The 18,579-nt window shown below is 45.8% G+C and overlaps 1 protein-coding gene across 1 annotated transcript in view; it reads left to right on the top strand.

Moving 5' to 3' along the window:
* Positions 1-18,579, top strand: part of DMD (dystrophin) — a 4,179,683-nt gene that overhangs the window by 1,681,099 nt on the left and 2,480,005 nt on the right. Inside the window, exons 22-23 of the mRNA XM_069757653.1 lie at positions 4,355-4,500; positions 5,694-5,906. Coding sequence (XP_069613754.1) covers positions 4,355-4,500; positions 5,694-5,906 — 359 coding nt within the window. The remainder of the gene's footprint in view (positions 1-4,354; positions 4,501-5,693; positions 5,907-18,579) is intronic.

The following is an 18,579-nucleotide window of genomic DNA, read 5'->3' as shown; positions in this document are numbered from 1 at the left end:
TTGTTTTTTGCGTGACGAGTTGACGTTTTTATTGGTAACATTTTTAGGCACGTTTATGAGGCAGAATGACCAAAAACCAGCTATTCATGAATTTCTTTTGGGGGAGGCATTTATACCATTCTGCGTTTGGTAAAATGGATAAAGCAGTTTTATTCTTCAGGTCAGTACGATTACAGCGATACCTCATTTATATCTTTTTTTATGTTTTGGCGCTTTTATACGATAAAAACTAAATATTTTTTTTTGCATCGCTTTATTCTGAGGACTATAACTTTTTTAGTTTTTCTTTGATGACGCTGTATGGCGGCTTGTTTTTTGCAGGACAAGATGACGTTTTCAGCTGTAACATGGTTATTTACTGTATATCAGTCTTTTTGATCGTGTGTTATTCCACTTTTTGTTTGGCGGTATGATAATAAAGTGTTGTTTTTTGCCTCATTTTTTTTTTTACGGTGTTCACTGAAAGGGTTAACTAGTGGGACAGTTTTATAGGTTGGGTCGTTATGGATGCGACGATACTAAATATGTTTACTTTTATTGTTTTTTTTTAAATTTAGATAAAGAAATGTATTTATAGGAATAATACGTTAGGAGTCGAGTACCCGCCGCTGCACAGTGGGAATCTCGAGCCATGTCTGCTGCGGTCTCCCATTCTGTATCGGCCGCAGTGGAGCCTGCTCAGCGGAGACGTCGGTCTCAGCGTCTCACTGAATCTGATACTGTGCAAAGGGTTACTGCTGCGTCTCCAGGCTCTACTTTTGTACCCTGCACTGGTCTGCGGCGAGCAGGCTTTTCTGGGACTAAGTCCTGCTTTGCACATACTGAGCATGCCCAGGGTAAGATCTCTCAGTGGAGATCAAGCGTCACATGCTCAGGTACTGCAGCAACTTCCTTTGGTCCTCCAGGAAGGCCCTGTACCTGATCAAGTTCTGTGGCAGCTTTCCATTGGTCCTTCTTGGAAGGTCCTGTAGGTGCTACAGCTATATAAGGTTCTCATGACCGCACGGCCATGCGCTAGTATCAAATATGTACGAGCTCAGCGCCAGTGTGGTCGTGTGTGTGTGTTCAGGGACCCGGCTGAAATAAGCCCCTAGTATGCTGGCACCTTCGGCGAGGAGTTTATGCTTGAATTCAGGGCTGGCTAATAGCCATTAGAATTCTGGCTCCACCGGAGAGGAGCTGCTTGTTGGTTGGACTGCATGACCACTGTCTGTGCTACACAGTAGCTGTGTCCCCTATGAGCTAAACAGGGCACAGCGTTCTCTTTACTACGGGCTCTGTGAAGTAACAGAGTTCGTTTGTACTAATTTGCTTTGCCGCCTTGCTTAGCAGCAGGTTCTTTCCTGCACGGTGGATCCCGGGTTGCAAATGCACCAATCACATCTAATAAATATATTCGGTGCATTCCGCCAACCCTAACACAGTATATATATATATATATTTTTTTTTTTTATTTATTTATTTATTTTTGTAGGAATTTTTTCAATTTTTTGTACACATGTGAATTTTTTTTTACACTATAACATTGCCCCGGGGGGGCGGGGGTTATCATGTTATAGTGTAGGATCGCTGATCTGACACTTTGCTATGCACTGATCAGCGATCTGTCGTGCACTCTTGCAGGCTTACCAGCGCTTGCTCTGAGCAGAGGAGGAGGTAAAGGTACTGTCTCACATAACGATATCGTTGCTTTTTGTGACGTAGCAACGATATCATTAAGGAAATCGTTATGTGTGACAGCGACCAACGATCAGGCCCCTGCTGGGAGATCGTTGGTCGCTGAGGAAAGTCCAGAACTTTATTTCGTCGCTGGACTTCCCGCTGACATCGCTGGATCGGCGTGTGTGATGCCGATCCAGCGATGTCTTCACTGGTAACCAGGGTAAACATCGGGTTACTAAGTGCAGGGCCGCACTTAGTAACCCGATGTTTACCCTGGTTACCAGTGTAAACGTTAAAAAAACAAACACTACATACTTACCTTCAGCTGTCTGTCCCCGGCGCTGTGCTTCTCTGCACTCCTCCTGCATCCTGTGTCAGCGCCGGCCAGCCGGAAAGCACAGCGGTGACGTCACCGCTCTGCTTTCCGGCTGACCGGCGCTGACAGTGCAGAGGAAAGCAGAGCGCCGGAGGACAGACAGCTGAAGGTAAGTATGTAGTGTTTGTTTTTTTAACGTTTACGCTGGTAACCAGGGTAAACATCGGGTTACTAAGCGCGGCCCCACGCTTAGTAACCCGATGTTTACCCTGGTTACCAGGGACCTCGGGATCGTTGGTCGCTGGAGAGCTGTCTGTGTGACAGCTCTCCAGCGACCAATCAGCAACGCTGCAGCGATCGACATCGTTGTCGGTATCGCTGCAGCGTCGCTTAGTGTGACGGTACCCTAAGAGACCCTCGCAGCAATGCGATTGCATTGTGTTGCTCCGGGGGTCTCAGGGAAGCACGCAGGGAGCCCCTTCCTGCGTGATTCTTCCCTATACCGCCGGCACACTGCGATCATGAATGTGCAGTGTGTCGGGGGATAATGTGCCGGGTGGTCCATGACCGCTCCTGGCACATAGTGCCGGATGTCAGCTGCGATAGTCAGCTGACACCCGGCCGCGCTCCCCCCCGTGAGTGCTGCCGATCGCTGTGACGTACTATCCCGTCAGGGGGCATACGGTCCCACCCCACCTCTGCGGATAGTACGTCTAATTTCAGAAAGGGGTTAAACAGCACAATGCTACTCCAACTCAATCTCACTTTTTTAAAAATTAGCCTGTCCAGTTATGAAGCAACACCGATTGTGAATCAATTTCTCCTGCTGTTGTGGAAATAGAACAGATAACAGGTAGAAATGAAGTGCAATTAGCAAGACAACCCTTATAAAGACCATTCCTCTGTTTTCATCCTTTTTGGCTGCGGTTTTGGTCACTTTTGCATTTTGTAATTGCTCTCACCCCTAGAGGTACTGTACAGTAGCATGAACCGGTGTCTACAGCCCACAGAAGTTGCTCAGGAAGTGCAACTGATCTAGAATGGGACATAAATGTGAGACGTGGCAAGAACAGTAGCTGTGTCTGGAAGCACAGTGTCCAGCATGGAGCAGAAACCAGAAGACATATCAGTACACCAGAAGATGTGGAGTGGGTCATAAGAGGGCAACAAACCATCAGCAGGACCAATATCTCCTCCTTTGTTCAAGGAGGAACAGGAGAAGCAGTGCTAAAGCCCTGCAAAATGGTATCCAGCAGGCCACTAACATCCATGTGTCTGTTCATGCTATCAGAAACAGATTCCATAAGGGTGGTATGAGGGACCGACTTCTACAAATGGGTGTTGTGCTTACAGCCCAACACTGTGCAGGGCGATTGGCATTTGCAAGAAAAAAAAAACAAGATTGGCAGATTTGACAATGGCACCCTGTGCTCTCAACAGATGAGAGCAGGTTCACACTAAGTACATGTGACATATGTGACAGAGTCTGGAGATTCCACGGAGAACATTCTGCTGCCTGCAACATCCTCTAGCATGGCTGGTTTTGCAGTGGGTCAGTAGTGGTGTGGGGAGGCATTTCTTTGAAGGGCCACACAGCCTCCATGTGCTAGTCAGAGGTACCCTGACTGCCAATAGATACCGGGATGAAATCCTCAGACCCATTGTGAGACCATATATAGGTGCCTTAGGTTCCTTCTGATGCATGACAACGCTAGGCTTCATGTGGCTGATGTGTGTCAGTAGTCCCTGCATGATGAAGGCATTGGTGCTATAGACTGGCCTGCCTGTTCCCCGGACCTGAATCCAATGAAGCACATATGGGACATCATGTGTCGTTCCATCCACCAATGCCACCTTGCCCCACAGACTGTCCAGGAGTTGACTGATGCTTTAATCCAGGTTTGGGAGGAGATCCCTCAGGAGATAATCTGCTGCCTCATCAGGAGCATGCCCAGAAGTTGTAGGGAGGTCATACAGGCACCTGGTGGCCACACACACTACTGAACATCATTTTCTTGTCCTGAGGCATTTCCACTGACATTGTAATTTGATTTTCAACTTTTATTTTGTGTATCATTCTAAATTCAGACCTCAATGGCATATTAATTTTGATCTACCGTACATTGATCATTTTTATGTTTTATTTTTCTAAATACATTCCACTTTGTAATAAATAAAGATTTGCAGCTGGAATATTTAATTCAGTGATATCTAGGATGTGGTATTCTAGTGTTCCCTTTATTTTTTTGAGCAGTATATATATATATATATTGCTTTATTAAATTTATCATACTCTAAAGGTGTGGCGTTTTACTAAATTGAATGCATTTTATGCAATTTTTTTAAATAAAATGTCTTTAATATGCTTTTAATCAGTTTCAGATAGTTTACCTCCAACACATTACAAGGAGAAAATGAGCGCTACTCTTCTGTGGATCCAGCAGTCTGAAACCAAACTCGCTATACCTCAGGTTACTGTTACTGAATGTGAAATTATGGAACATCGACTCAGGGAGCTAAAGGTTTGTTTATCAATTATCTAGTCAAACTCTATGCTTATGTCATTTGCTGTGATTTTGTTTTAAATAGCCTTTTCTAACAGCATCATGATAAAACTACATGAACAAAAATATTAGCCTAAAGGTACCGTCACACTAAGCGACGCTGCAGCGATACCGACAACGATCCGGATCGCTGCAGTGTCCCTGTTTGGTCGCTGGAGAGCTGTCACACAGACAGCTCTCCAGCGACCAACGATGACGGTAACCAGGGTAAACATCGGGTTACTAAGCGCAGGGCCGCGCTTAGTAACCCGATGTTTACCCTGGTTACCATCGTTAAAGTAAAAAAACAAACACTACATACTTACCTACCGCTGTCTGTCCTCGGCGCTCTGCTTCTCTGGTCTGGCTGTGAGCGCCGGGCAGCCGGAAAGCAGAGCGGTGACGTCACCGCTCTGCTTTCCGGCCGCTGTGCTCACAGCCAGACCAGAGAAGCAGAGCGCCGAGGACAGACAGCGGTAGGTAAGTATGTAGCGGTTGTTTTTTTTACTTTAACGCTGGTAACCAGGGTAAACATCGGGTTACTAATCGCGGCCCTGCGCTTAGTAACCCGATGTTTACCCTGGTTACCAGCGAAGACATCGCTGAATCGGTGTCACACACGCCGATTCAGCGATGTCTGCGGGAAGTCCAGCGACGAAACAAAGTTCTGGACTTTCTTCCCCGACCAGCGACAGCACAGCAGGGGCCTGATCGCTGCTGCCTGTCACACTGGACGATATCGCTAGCGAGGACGCTGCAACGTCACGAATCGCTAGCGATATCGTCTCGTGTGACGGTACCTTAAAGGTTTAAAAATGCCATTGTAAACACTGCTACAATGTGCATAAAATAAACTAAAATCTAATTAACAGTTGAAGTGGTGCTTATTTCTTGGGAGCTAAATGGAGGGGAAATATTCTCTAGAACAGGGTTTAACAAATTATATGCAAATGCTACCTCTCCTAATGCAGCTGTCTTGCAGGCTGTTGTACAAATATACTGGAGGACCATATTGTTTGGTTTTGGACTTAAATATTCAACACAAATATATTGATTAGATGATCTAGTCTCCACATGTTTAGCTTTGTAGTATATATGCAGATTTGTCTCACGTGAAAGCAAAATGTTTATTTTATTATGTAATTTTATGTTCTATTCTTTTTTTTAACCAGGCCTTACAAAGTTCCCTGCAGGAACATCAGGCTGATATGAATTATCTCAGCAAAACTGCAGAGGAATTATCTAGCAAAGCACCTGCTGATGTTAAGCAAAAGTACTGGGCAGAAATTGACCAAGCCCAAAGCCGTTGGAATTTTTTATCAACTCAGATAGCAGGGCAATGCCAAAAACTAGAAGAATTACTCAACAAATATAGACAGTTCCAGGTAGGTCTAATGGCATTTCTTGCTATTTATCCCATACCATAATAAAAATAATTCTATAAGATTCTGCATGTTATTTTAAAAGAAATACTTCTAAAGGAAAAAAATTAATGCTTGAAATAAAAAATGTATTATACGAAGTAAAGGCCAATCAAACTTTATGGGTACCTAATTTAAGATCTAACAAAATGAGATTAAGTGCGCTGGTGCCTGACACCTAGTTGTTTGTCAGGTTGCCTAGTTAGCAACTTCCACTTGTTGCTGTAAAAAAGTGACTAAATGATAAATAAAAGTAGGTTCCAAACATTGCTATGGGGGGGACATAAAGTTATAGACAATTCAAAATTCTAAGGGGATTACTGTGATATTGGTATCTACAATACTCTTGATTTTTATAAGAGATCATATTATTACCACACAGGTCTTATAGGTAAGTATTTCACACTTATATAACGGATAGTTGTTTGTGCTGTCAGTAGTAGTATTAAGCATCGTCACAGTCTCGCTGAGGAGTTATCTTATTGTTGGAATCACAGCTGTGCGGTAAATTTAAGCTAATACTATGGTTGCAGAGTGAAATAGATGAAGGTGGAAATACCAGTCTCTGACCTGGTGATTATATGTAGCGAAGCTTCTGTGAAATCTTGTGAAGTGTTCTGACACTCCAAAGGTGAATGCTTACAGTTCAAACGCTGGGATAACTGCATACAGCTATACAGATTGCTCGTGGTTCAGGATTCAGCACTTGTCGGAGGTGCAATTTCAGTTGGTCTAAAATGAGCATCTCTCTGCCTGTTGCAGTATGCTCTGATGGTGGAGCTAGAGTCAAAATCCAATAAGTTTCAAAATCAGTCGACTTTCTTTCCGTTTTGAAACAGGTCTGATTTTGGCTCTAGGTCAAATCTCAATGACGTTACGCAGGATCATCAGAGCATTATGCAACAGTCAGAGACACGCTCTCCTTTAACCAACTGAACTTTGAGTTCAACTGTAACCATTCCAGTGCACGCCACCAGCTGAAGCAGCATCCTGGTCCATGAGCAATCCACATACAAGCTGTAAGCAGTAATGCCAATGTTCGGACTGTAAGCACTCTCCTCTTCTTTGGAGTGTCAGAAGACTTCACAAGATTTCACTGGACCTTCTCTGCATGTAAATCACCAGGTCAGAGACTTTTGTATTCCTGATCTTAGCCAACTGCCTCATGCACATATATAAAGCTGTTGATTTAAATTTGTGAAATAGGCCTTAACAAATGCAATAATTACATTCTTTCTTACATCTTTCAATTATCTTGGGTACGTGTGCACATTTATGCAACTTATCAACCCCAACATATAAAATGTTAAATTGCCTGTAATTTCTAGACTTATTTATATACTAATACCACCTATCAACCTCATTAGCCCCTTAGTTCAAATGGATGTACCAGTGCAAAAGTTTTGGAGTCCACAAGTATGGAAATAGCTGAGCGTTCTACTTTGCTGCAGATGCACACTGTGTTATATGTCTTTAGTAGAATCAACCAGAGCTAAGTTTAGCTTTGATTGCTGCTGTTAATAATTTAGATAGTGTCAATGTCTGACAGTGGCATTTTAATGGAACTCTTTTTGGTGCGCACAATGCTACTCCTTTGCCAGCCCCCTAGTAATACTGTTGTGAAGTAACAATGGCAACCAGGGGCCTGCTGAAGTCTTCCATGGCTTACATGTTGGTGCAACCTAACTACTGGCTGAGCTTTATAGGAGAATGGGATTTATGGCATATACTGTCAAACAGTGGTATTGCAGCATATAGAACAAGCATTCAAATGAAACAAAGTTTATAAAAATCTCAGGAAATAGAAAAAAATTACTCATCTCTATTTTTCCCCCCATTAAAAACAAATAAAATAAAAATAATAAAAAATCATATTTAGTATTGTCGCATTTATAAAGTACGGTTTATCAAAACATAAAGTAAAATAACCCATACAGTAAAGACTGTAAAAATAAAAAAATGAAATGCAAGAATTGTTTTTTCTTGTCAAAAACCTCTTTAAAAATACAATAAAAAGTAATCAAAACACTGCATGTACTTTAAAACAGAACCAATAAAAACGTTTGCCAGCCATGCAAAATACAAGCTCACGCTGCTTTGTGGAAAAATAAAAATTTTACCTCTCTCCAAAAATGGTGGCACAGACCAATTTTTTTAAAACAAATGTTTTTTTTCAATACTTTGAGTTATGCTAGTTTTGTATTGCTGTAATTGTACAGACCTGAAGAGTCAAAAAATCAGCATGGAAACCCCTATGTTCCTGATAACCAGCCTTGCTAACACTGACAGCTGAGGGTTGCAGTCCGCAGCTGTTAGTTGTACCTGGCTGGTTATCAAAAATACAAGGAACCCACTTCTTTTTTGTTTTAATCTTTTATTTAGAGCGTAGATGCCTGCTGATGAATATGACCATCAGCTGTGCCTGCTCTCTCTGTTATTAGTGGCAGCAGGCATTGGCTGTAGGGTTCAGTAGTCCCATCAGCCGACGCCAGTGACTGGTAGTAAACTTTTTACCTCCATTCACAGCTGATGCTGTCATTTGACAGAGTGGGATCCACGGCTGTCTGACCATCGGCAATGATTTTACCACCGATCAGAAGCAGTGCAGGAGTAGAAAAAACAGCTCATCTGTTAGGCATGTGTTGTGTGGAAGCGTGGATATCGCAAAGTCATCACATGGAACAAATGGAGCAAAAAAAAGGAAAAATACAGCTTCCAAAAAAATTCCAAATTTATTGTGAATAAAAAGCAAAATCCAGTCGGTTGAAATCACATAATAGTGATTTAACAGACAACGCGTTTCGAACAATAGCTTGTTCTTTCTCAAAGCTACTCAACATTGGTAACAGCATGATTATATATCAGACCCAACCAATGAGAATTAATTACCAATCACATGATACTTGAAATGACTCACAAAATTTAAAATCACAAATAAAGATAAATATCTAGAAAATATGCATAAAAAAGAACAGGAAAACACATAAGAAATAAAGTTTTTATAAAATAGTTGTACTTTAGTAGTGGAACAAAATCTCTTTTTGCGCATTTAAACCTGCAGAATGACAGGTATTAAAGCAGAACATCCAATACGCTACATGCATCATTAAGCATCTCTTAAAGTCTCCTCCTTTTGCTGGTAATGTAAGATTCTCAATGCCAATAACTTCCAAGTATGCCATACTTCTCTGATGACAAGAGACAATGTGCTTAGATGCAAGTGAAATAGAGCGATTAACTTTGTTGGAGGTAACAATATCGGTAATATGCTCTGAAATGCAGACTTTAAGCATTCAAGTAGTGCAGCCTATATAGCTCAAATTATATTTTGTATATTTGATCATATAAATCACAAGTTCTACTATTACAAGTGATCAGTTGTTGTATTTTATATTGTTGTTTATTTTCACTATCATAAAAAGAATGTGCAATAGTAGAGTGAGCGCATGTTCTGCATCTAGATGCACTACAATGATAAAAACCACTATGATATTACCAGGTAAGTGATCTATTACTGGGATTAAAAAAACTCGGTGAAAGAGTGTCACATAAGGTAGTGGCCTTTTTTGCCACCACCCAAAGATAAAATAGTTGCTAAAAACTCATGTTCATACAGAATGGGAATATTTTTTAGGACGAGAGATTTAATAATATTATGATGAGAACTTTATTGAATAGAACAAATCATTTTCTTGTTCTCAAAAGTACCATTGTCAGGATGGCTACTAGAAGCATGTAATATGCTATTATCCAATAATGGTTTACAATTAGTGGATGTAATAATAGTGCCACCTACAACACCACGCAATGTTAAATCCAAGAATGAAATAGTGCAAGGATTAGTACTACATGTAAACCAAAGGTTGAAATCATTTGAATTAAAGTAATCCACAGGTACCGGTATGGCAGACACATCTCCACTCCAAATGAGAAGTGTATCGTCAATGTATCTGCCATACCAGAACACATCAGACAAGAAAAGATTATTGACAGAATACAAAATTAACTCTTCCCAATAGGACGTAAACAAATTGGCTACTAATGATGAGTGCTTACCGCCCATTGAGACCCCCTTGCACTGATCAAAGGAAAAATAGTTGTGATTCATTAAAAAATTTATACCTTGCATAATAAAATTTAAAAAATCAGTAGCATAATCACTGTATTTGTTCAAGTGAAATTCAAGCACTTTAATAATCACATTTTGCGGTATGGAGGTATAGAGAGAAATCACATCACAACCAATCCAGTGAAGATTATTATTCCATAAAGTGTTGTAGAGTTGATGCAGAACATCTTTGGAGTCTCTGAAAAATCCAGGGACTCACACGACTAAAGGCTGCAGCAGAGATTCTAACCACAGACTAAGATGTTCTGTGAGAGAGGCAATGCCCAATATAATGGGGCGCATCGGTGGAGGCAAGTTTCCCTTATGGACTTTAAGGCTACTTCTGTTAGGTCTCGAGTTCCCGCTTCTGCACATGGGGAATCTCGAGCCATCTCCGCTGCGGTCTCCCATTCTTATCCAGCCGCAGTGGAGTCTGCTCAGCAGGGACGTCGGTCCCAGCGTCTTGCTCAGTCTCACTCTGTACAGAGAGTTACTGCTGCTTCTTCAGCTTCTGCCATTAAAGCCAGTGTGGGTCAGCAGCGAGCGGACTTCTCTGGGACTAAGTCCTTGTCTGCACACACTGAGCATGCCCAGGGCAAGATCTCCCGTTGGAGATCGAGGGTCATGTGCTCAGGCCCTGCAGCACATTCCATTGGTCCTCTTGGCAGGTCTTGGAAGGGCAAAGTTTCTGTGGCCACTTCCTGTGCTGCAACTATATAAACTGCGCATGACCGCACGGCCATGCGCTAGTGTACATTTGCATATGTGTGTTTGTTGTGAGTGCAAGTCGTCCTTGGATACCCCTTCCCTATTGAATGTCTGTTCGCGGAAGGTGTATGGTTGCTATCTAGCGCCCGACTTATCCTACAGCACGAATCACACATTACAGCGTCCAGTTGCTGTGACCGCCAGTACGGCGCCGTGCACTTCCTCTGTGCTTTCCTTACCCAAGCCTGGGTGGTTAGTGGCGTTCGTCAGTGCGGCACCGCATGCACTCTTGTGCCCTAATATTGTTATCCAGCTTCCTTACACACCCAGTTGCGGTGTTGTGCCAGCAAGGGTCTAATCGGACTTCAATCCTAGTTGGGGTTGAGTTCGCTGACTACTTGCTCGCGCTCTATGTGCAGTACCGCGATCCTGTGATGCAACAGGATCGCTGCCTTCACTCTGGGTGAAGTTTAACCCATGTGTGTATACTTATGAGTACCGCCATATAGTCCGTCATTACTTGGCAGCAGGTTCCATCTCTGCACGGTGGACCCCGGGCTGCGAACGCACCATACTCTATCTGTCTTTGTATTTGGTGTGTTCCGCTAGCCCTAACATTACACTAGCGCCAGGGTCTGGCTAGTAATGACGGACAAACAGCAATCCTTGCGGTATATCCAGCAGCTGGAGGGTAGGTTGGCGGCTCTTGAGAGCGCAACCCCAGCTGTGGATGTTACCGCAGTTGCTGTACAGGCTGCTAGCGTGGCTGCAGCAACCCTGTCCATTGCCACCCCTGCTCCGACATTTTCTCGCCTCCCGCTGCCAGAAAAATTTTCTGGTGATAGCAAATTTTGTAGGGGATTTGTGAGTCAGTGCTCTATTCACCTCGAGCTCCTGGCTGCATGTTTTCCCACAGAGCGGGCTAAGGTGGGATTTATAGTGTCTCTCTTGTCGGACAGGGCGTTGGAATGGGCTACGCCGCTGTGGGAGCGTGGCGATCATGTGGTGCAGAGTGCTCCACTGTTTCTGAGCACTCTGAAACAGGTCTTTTTAGGACCTCAAGTCACCCATGATACTGCGCTCCAACTGCTGGCATTAACTCAGGGTGAGTCCTTGGTCAGTCAGTTTGCCGTCCAATTCCGCACTTTAGCTTCTGAGCTGGATTGGTCGGATAAAGCTCTTATCCCCATATTTTGGAGGGGCCTGGCTGACCACGTTAAGGACGCTCTGGCCACTAGGGAGATTCCTGCCACACTGGAGGAGTTAATAACTGTCTCCACTCGAATTGACCTCCGTTTTAGCGAGCGGAGGTTAGAGCGAGAACAGTGTAGGCAGAGGTTTCGGCTGGCTCCTACCTTCGCCAAACCTCTGGAATCTCCGGTCCTGGTTCCTGAGTCACATGAGGCCAGGGAAGTGTCACAAGCGGGATCTAAGTCCCGGACCGCTTGTGCACTCAAGGTCTGTCATGTTTGCCAGCAGTCAGGACATCTAGCCACCAGATGTCCTCAGCGGTCGAGGAAACGTCAGCGTCTAGTGGTAGTAGGTGGAGGTACACTAGACACGGCGACATTTGCCTCTAAATTGTCCTTTAAGGGGACAATTACTATAGGCTCATTCTCCCACTCGGTAGAGCTCTGCGTGGATTCTGGGGCGGAGGGCAATTTTATGTCTTCTGCCTTCGCCCAACGTCACGCAATACCCCTGGTTATGCTAGCTCAACCAGTAACAGTACGAGTGGTGAATGGGTCGACACTGCCCTCACAGATTACACACCAGACCATCCCTTTTACTCTGTCCATGTCGCCATCTCATCAGGAGATTATATCTCTGCTCGTCATTCCTGAGGGAATTGATGAGGTCCTGTTGGGAATACCTTGGCTACGGTACCACTCTCCTCATATTGAGTGGTCCTCTGGCAGAATTCTGGGATGGGGCGAATCTTGTGTGGGTAGGTGTCAGAGGGAGTGCGTTCAGGTTGCTACTACAGAGGTACCCGCAGATCTTTCCTCTCTCCCCAAGCAGTATTGGTCTTATGCAGACGTGTTCTCCAAAAAGGCGGCGGAGATCCTTCCGCCCCATCGCCCCTATGACTGTCCTATTGATCTCTTGCCTGGTGCTGAGCCTCCCCGGGGTTGAGTCTATCCGTTATCTCTCCCGGAGACGGAGGTAATGTCACAGTACATCCAGGAAAATCTGGCAAGAGGATTCATTAGGAAGTCAGTGTCACCTGCTGGGGCAGGGTTCTTCTTCGTGCAGAAGAAGAGTGGGGAATTGCGTCCATGCATAGACTACAGGGGTCTTAATGCCATCACCGTTAAAAATAAGTATCCTTTGCCCTTGATATCTGAGCTCTTCGATAGGCTTCGGGGAGCAAGGGTATTTACTAAACTAGATCTGCAGGGTGCTTACAACCTGATTCACATCCGTGAGGGGGACGAATGGAAGACGGCTTTTAACACCAGGGATGGGCACTATGAATATCTGGTGATGCCCTTCGGGCTCTGTAATGCCCCAGCCGTTTTCCAAGACTTTGTGAACGATATCTTCCGGGATATGCTTTCCACCTCGGTCGTAGTCTATCTGGATGATATTCTCATCTACTCTCCAGATATTGACTCCCACCGGAGAGATGTTTGCAAAGTCTTCGACCTCCTACGGGCAAACTCCCTCTATGCCAAGTTGGAGAAGTGTATATTTGAGCAGGAGTCCTTACCTTTCCTAGGCTACATCATCTCTGCCCAGGGATTGGCTATGGATCCTGCCAAACTACAGGCTGTGATGGACTGGCAGGAACCCCATTCTCTTAAAGCGGTGCAGCGCTTTATGGGGTTCATTAATTATTATCGCCAGTTCATTCCGCACTTCTCAACTTTGGTAGCTCCCTTGGTTGCCCTCACCAAGAAGGGGGCGAATCCCAAATTGTGGTCTGAGGAGGTCTCCAAGGCCTTTAAATCTATAAAGTCACACTTCGCTAGCGCTCCCATCCTACATCGCCCCGATGTTGATAAGCCATTTATCATGGAGGTGGATGCCTCTTCTGTTGGTGCTGGAGCAGTCCTCTTCCAAAAGGATGCTCAAGGTCGGAAGCATCCTTGCTTCTTTTTCTCCAAGACCTTCTCACCAGCAGAGAGGAATTATTCCATCGGGGACAGGGAGTTGCTAGCCATGAAGTTGGCTTTCTCGGAGTGGAGACATCTCTTGGAGGGAGCACGTTTTCCCTTCCAAGTCTTCACAGACCATAAAAATTTGGTGTACCTGCAGACAGCCCAGCGGTTGAATTCTCGCCAGGCCAGATGGTCCTTATTCTTCCCCGGTTTCATTTCACCCTCCATTTTCTTTCTGGGGAGAAGAACATTCGGGCCGACGCTCTCTCTCGCTCCGTTGTGTCATCTGCGGAGGAGGAGGAGGAGCCTCGGCTTATTGTCCCCACCGAGAGCTTGAGAACTGTAGCCCCGGTTTCGCTAGAGTCTGTGCCCCCGGGCAAGACTTTTCTACCATCCAGTTTGCGACCGGAGGTTCTTTCTTGGGCACACTCGTCCAGGGTGGGTGGACATTTTGGTACCAAAAGGACATCTGAGTTACTGGCGAGGACATACTGGTGGCCGCATATGGCTCGTGATGTCGCAGAGTATGTTCGGGCGTGTGTCTCTTGCGCCAAGAACAAGACTCCTCGGCAACGGCCAGCTGGTTTGCTTTATCCTCTGCCGGTGGCGGACAGGCCCTGGGAGATGGTCGGGATGGACTTTGTGGTGGGCTTACCCACGTCTCGTAACTGCACCATTATCTGGGTGATCACCGACCATTTTTCCAAAATGGTGCACTTGGTGCCTCTTCCACGGCTACCTTCTGCACGGGCGTTGGCTGTCTTGTTCGTCAAGCATATCTTTCGCCTACACGGTATGCCAGACAAAATTGTTAGTGACCGGGGTCCCCAGTTTGCGTCTCGATTCTGGAGAGAGCTTTGTCGTCTACTCAGTATTGAGTTGAATCTCTCTTTGGCATATCATCCCGAGATGAATGGGTTGGTAGAGAGGGCCAACCAGACCTTGGTCACATATTTACGACATTTTGTTTCTGCCAGGCAGGATGACTGGGCATCCTTGCTACCGTGGGCAGAGTTTGCACTTAACAATGCCGTAGCCGACTCCACCGGTCAGACTCCATTCCTCCTAAATTACGGCCAGCATCCGCGTGTTCCTGTGCCCATGCCTGTGTCTTCTGCTGACTCCAGGGTGGCAGACTGGGCTGTGGAGGCACAGGACATTTGGGACCGCACGCAGGATGCCATTCGGGACTCCAAGGAGAGAATGAGGTCCTCCGCCGATGTTCATCGGCGCCCCGCTCCGACCTTTGCTCCTGGCGACTTGGTGTGGCTCTCCGCCCGTAACATCAGGCTGCGAGTTGAGTCCACTAAGTTTGCTCCTCGCTACTTGGGTCCCTTCAAGGTTCTCGAACAGGTTAATCCTGTGGTCTACCGTTTGGCTCTTCCTCCACGCTTGGGTATCACCGACACCTTTCATGTGTCCCTCTTGAAACCCGTATGCATGTCCCGGTTTTCCGAGTCATCTGCCGGGACATCGGGTTCGTCTACGGACGATTACGAGGTGAACGCTATTTTGGGGTGCAAGGTTGTACGCGGCAAAAAGTTCTATCTGGTGGATTGGAAGGGTTATGGCCCAGAGGACAGGCCATGGGAGCCTGCTGAAAACATTCGGGCCCCACAGCTCATTGCTGCCTTCGAGCGTAGCGAGGCCCAAGGAGGGGGGGGCCCTAGGAGGGGGGGTAATGTTAGGTCTCGAGTTCCCGCTTCTGCACAGCCATCTCCGCTGCGGTCTCCCATTCTTATCCAGCCGCAGTGGAGTCTGCTCAGCAGGGACGTCGGTCCCAGCGTCTTGCTCAGTCTCACTCTGTACAGAGAGTTACTGCTGCTTCTTCAGCTTCTGCCATTAAAGCCAGTGCTGGTCAGCAGCGAGCGGACTTCTCTGGGACTAAGTCCTTGTCTGCACACACTGAGCATGCCCAGGGCAAGATCTCCCGTTGGAGATCGAGGGTCATGTGCTCAGGCCCTGCAGCACATTCCATTGGTCCTCTTGGCAGGTCTTGGAAGGGCAAAGTTTCTGTGGCCACTTCCTGTGCTGCAACTATATAAACTGCGCATGACCGCACGGCCATGCGCTAGTGTACATTTGCATATGTGTGCTTGTTGTGAGTGCAAGTCGTCCTTGGATACCCCTTCCCTATTGAATGTCTGTTCGCGGAAGGTGTATGGTTGCTATCTAGTGCCCGACTTATCCTACAGCACGAATCACACATTACAGCGTCCAGTTGCTGTGACCGCCAGTATGGCGCCGTGCACTTCCTCTGTGCTTTCCTTACCCAAACCTGGGTGGTTAGTGGCGTTCGTCAGTGCGGCACCGCATGAACTCTTGTGCCCTAATATTGTTATTCAGCTTCCTTACACACCCAGTTGCGGTGTTGTGCCAGCAAGGGTCTAATCGGACTTCAATCCTAGTTGGGGTTGAGTTCGCTGACTACTTGCTCGCGCTCTATGTGCGGTACCGCGATCCTGTGACGCAAAAGGATCGCTTCCTTCACGCTGGGTGAAGTTTAACCCACGTGTGTATACTTATGAGTACCGCCATATAGTCCGTCATTACTTGGCAGCAGGTTCCATCTCTGCACGGTGGACCCCGGGCTGCGAACGCACCATACTCTATCTGTCTTTGTATTTGGTGCATTCCGCTAGCCCTAACAACTTCACACTAAGCGAGGTCGCTAGTGAGATCGCTGCTGAGTCACAAGTTTTGTGACGCAACAGCGACCTCAGTAGCGATCTCGCTATGTTTGACTCATAGCAGCGACCATGCCCCTGCTGTGAGATCGCTGGTCGTGTCGGAATGGCCTGGACCTTGTTTTGATCGTTGAGGTCCCGCTGGGTAGCACATATCGCTGTGTTTGACACCTTACCAACGACCTCGTTGACGACTCAGACACCGACACATAGGCGTGCATTTGCGTTGCCTTTTCCCCACCTCTCCGCTCCGATTGGTGGTCGCTACTGCGTTCTGATTGGTGGTCATGCCTTCAACAGAAGGCGACACAGTAGCGCTTCCATCCTTTGTTCCTGACCGCGTGGTGGTTTGCAGATCGTTGTAGAGTTCTCCGCCCTGCGACTCCTCTTCGATTTATCTATTCTTCAACGGTTCCTCTGACACCTATATTTTGTGCACGGTAGGTATCGTTTGGGGTCTCAAATGCGTTTTCATTTTTCCTTAATCTGCAAACCACCACGCGGTCAGGAACAAAGGACGGAAGGGCTATTGTGTCGCCTCATAGGGCAAGGCCGCCAATCAGAACGCAGTAGCGACCACCAATCAGAACTGAATGGGCACGGAAAAGGCAACGCAAATGCACACCCGTGTGACTACAACGTCACACAGGACGTCCCTCATCGAGGTTTTAATCGTCATAATAGCTGCCATGTGACAGGGTCACAACGACCAACGACATCGTTGTACAGGTCGCCGCATCGCTGCTGCGTCGTTGGGAAGATCTCACTGTTTGACATCTCACCAGCGACCACATAGCGACGCAGCAACGATCCCTGACAGCCAGGTCATATCGTTGTTGGGATCGCTTTAGCGTTGCTAAGTGTGATGGGGCCCTTAGGTAATCCATACATTGCAGGGATGACAGGATGATTTATTTTTAAATACTCCATCTGGGTTTCAGTTAATACACCCAGTGCTACACCATCATCCACCAATTTAAATGACTCTGTTTGAAAAGAACATGTCGGGTCAGAGGGCAGCTTTTTATATGTGGTCTTGTCATTCAGCAAGCAAATCAGAGGCAGTGTTTGCTCCACTACCATGCACATGACAGCACGAGAAACACCCGGTGTTCAGGGGCCGAACCCAAACAGTAACACTGACTTCCTGGTGAAGTTCATGCTCGGGGTTCGCCCATCTCTAGCCACAATATTTACAGGCTCATGTGCAGAAACCTGCACATGAACCTAGTGACCAAGGCAGCTGGATTTCCCCACTGCCAACCCTGATCCGAAAATGCAACCAGGACTGAACGGGTGGCGAGAAAGAGCAGAAGGGCCCGACAGATTAATTATAAGACTTGAATATCTGTCTCTGATGAGGCCTGGATGCATAAGCAAGATCAAGGTGCATGTTGTGACATCATAACTTTGTGATCTTTTGCGTGCCTGAGCCGAACCCTTCCAGACCTCATCACAGGTGATTTCAGCTCTTGTAGCAGGTGTAAGAAGTTACAACCTGGGCTGGACCAGTAGTAGTGAGAAGGGGAGGGGCAAGAAAAGTGAGCAGTAAGGAGAGTAAAAAGAATTTTCATATTTTCACATCTTACATTTATTATAGTTTGGGATGTAAATAGACTCTAGAGCATAATAAGGGGAATTACAATTGAGGACAATAACTTCTGAAAATCAATTTCTATGGAAAATCGTCACGAACTGGCGAATTAGAATTTTGTCAACATATAACCCTGACCCATTCCCCTACCTGTGGGATGGGTAACACCCTACTCAATCATTAAACATACTGATAAGCTAGGCAATTTTTAGACTGCGTGCTAAATCAAAGAGTGTTTCGATTTTTGTCAATAAAAAGTTATAACTTTATTAACACAAACAAATACAGACAAATACAAAAGATAAAACAATGCCTCAAAACCTAACAGATATATATAATGGCAGGTAAGCGTGAAGCAAAATCTAATAGTCGCAAGGGAGCAAGAGATGATAAGATTTTTCAATAATGGAGCATGCTGAGAAAATACCTCCACAGA

Source organism: Ranitomeya imitator, chromosome 3, assembly GCF_032444005.1.
Source record: "Ranitomeya imitator isolate aRanImi1 chromosome 3, aRanImi1.pri, whole genome shotgun sequence".
Lineage (NCBI taxonomy): Eukaryota > Metazoa > Chordata > Amphibia > Anura > Dendrobatidae > Ranitomeya > Ranitomeya imitator.
This window is presented reverse-complemented; position numbering and strand designations above follow the sequence as displayed.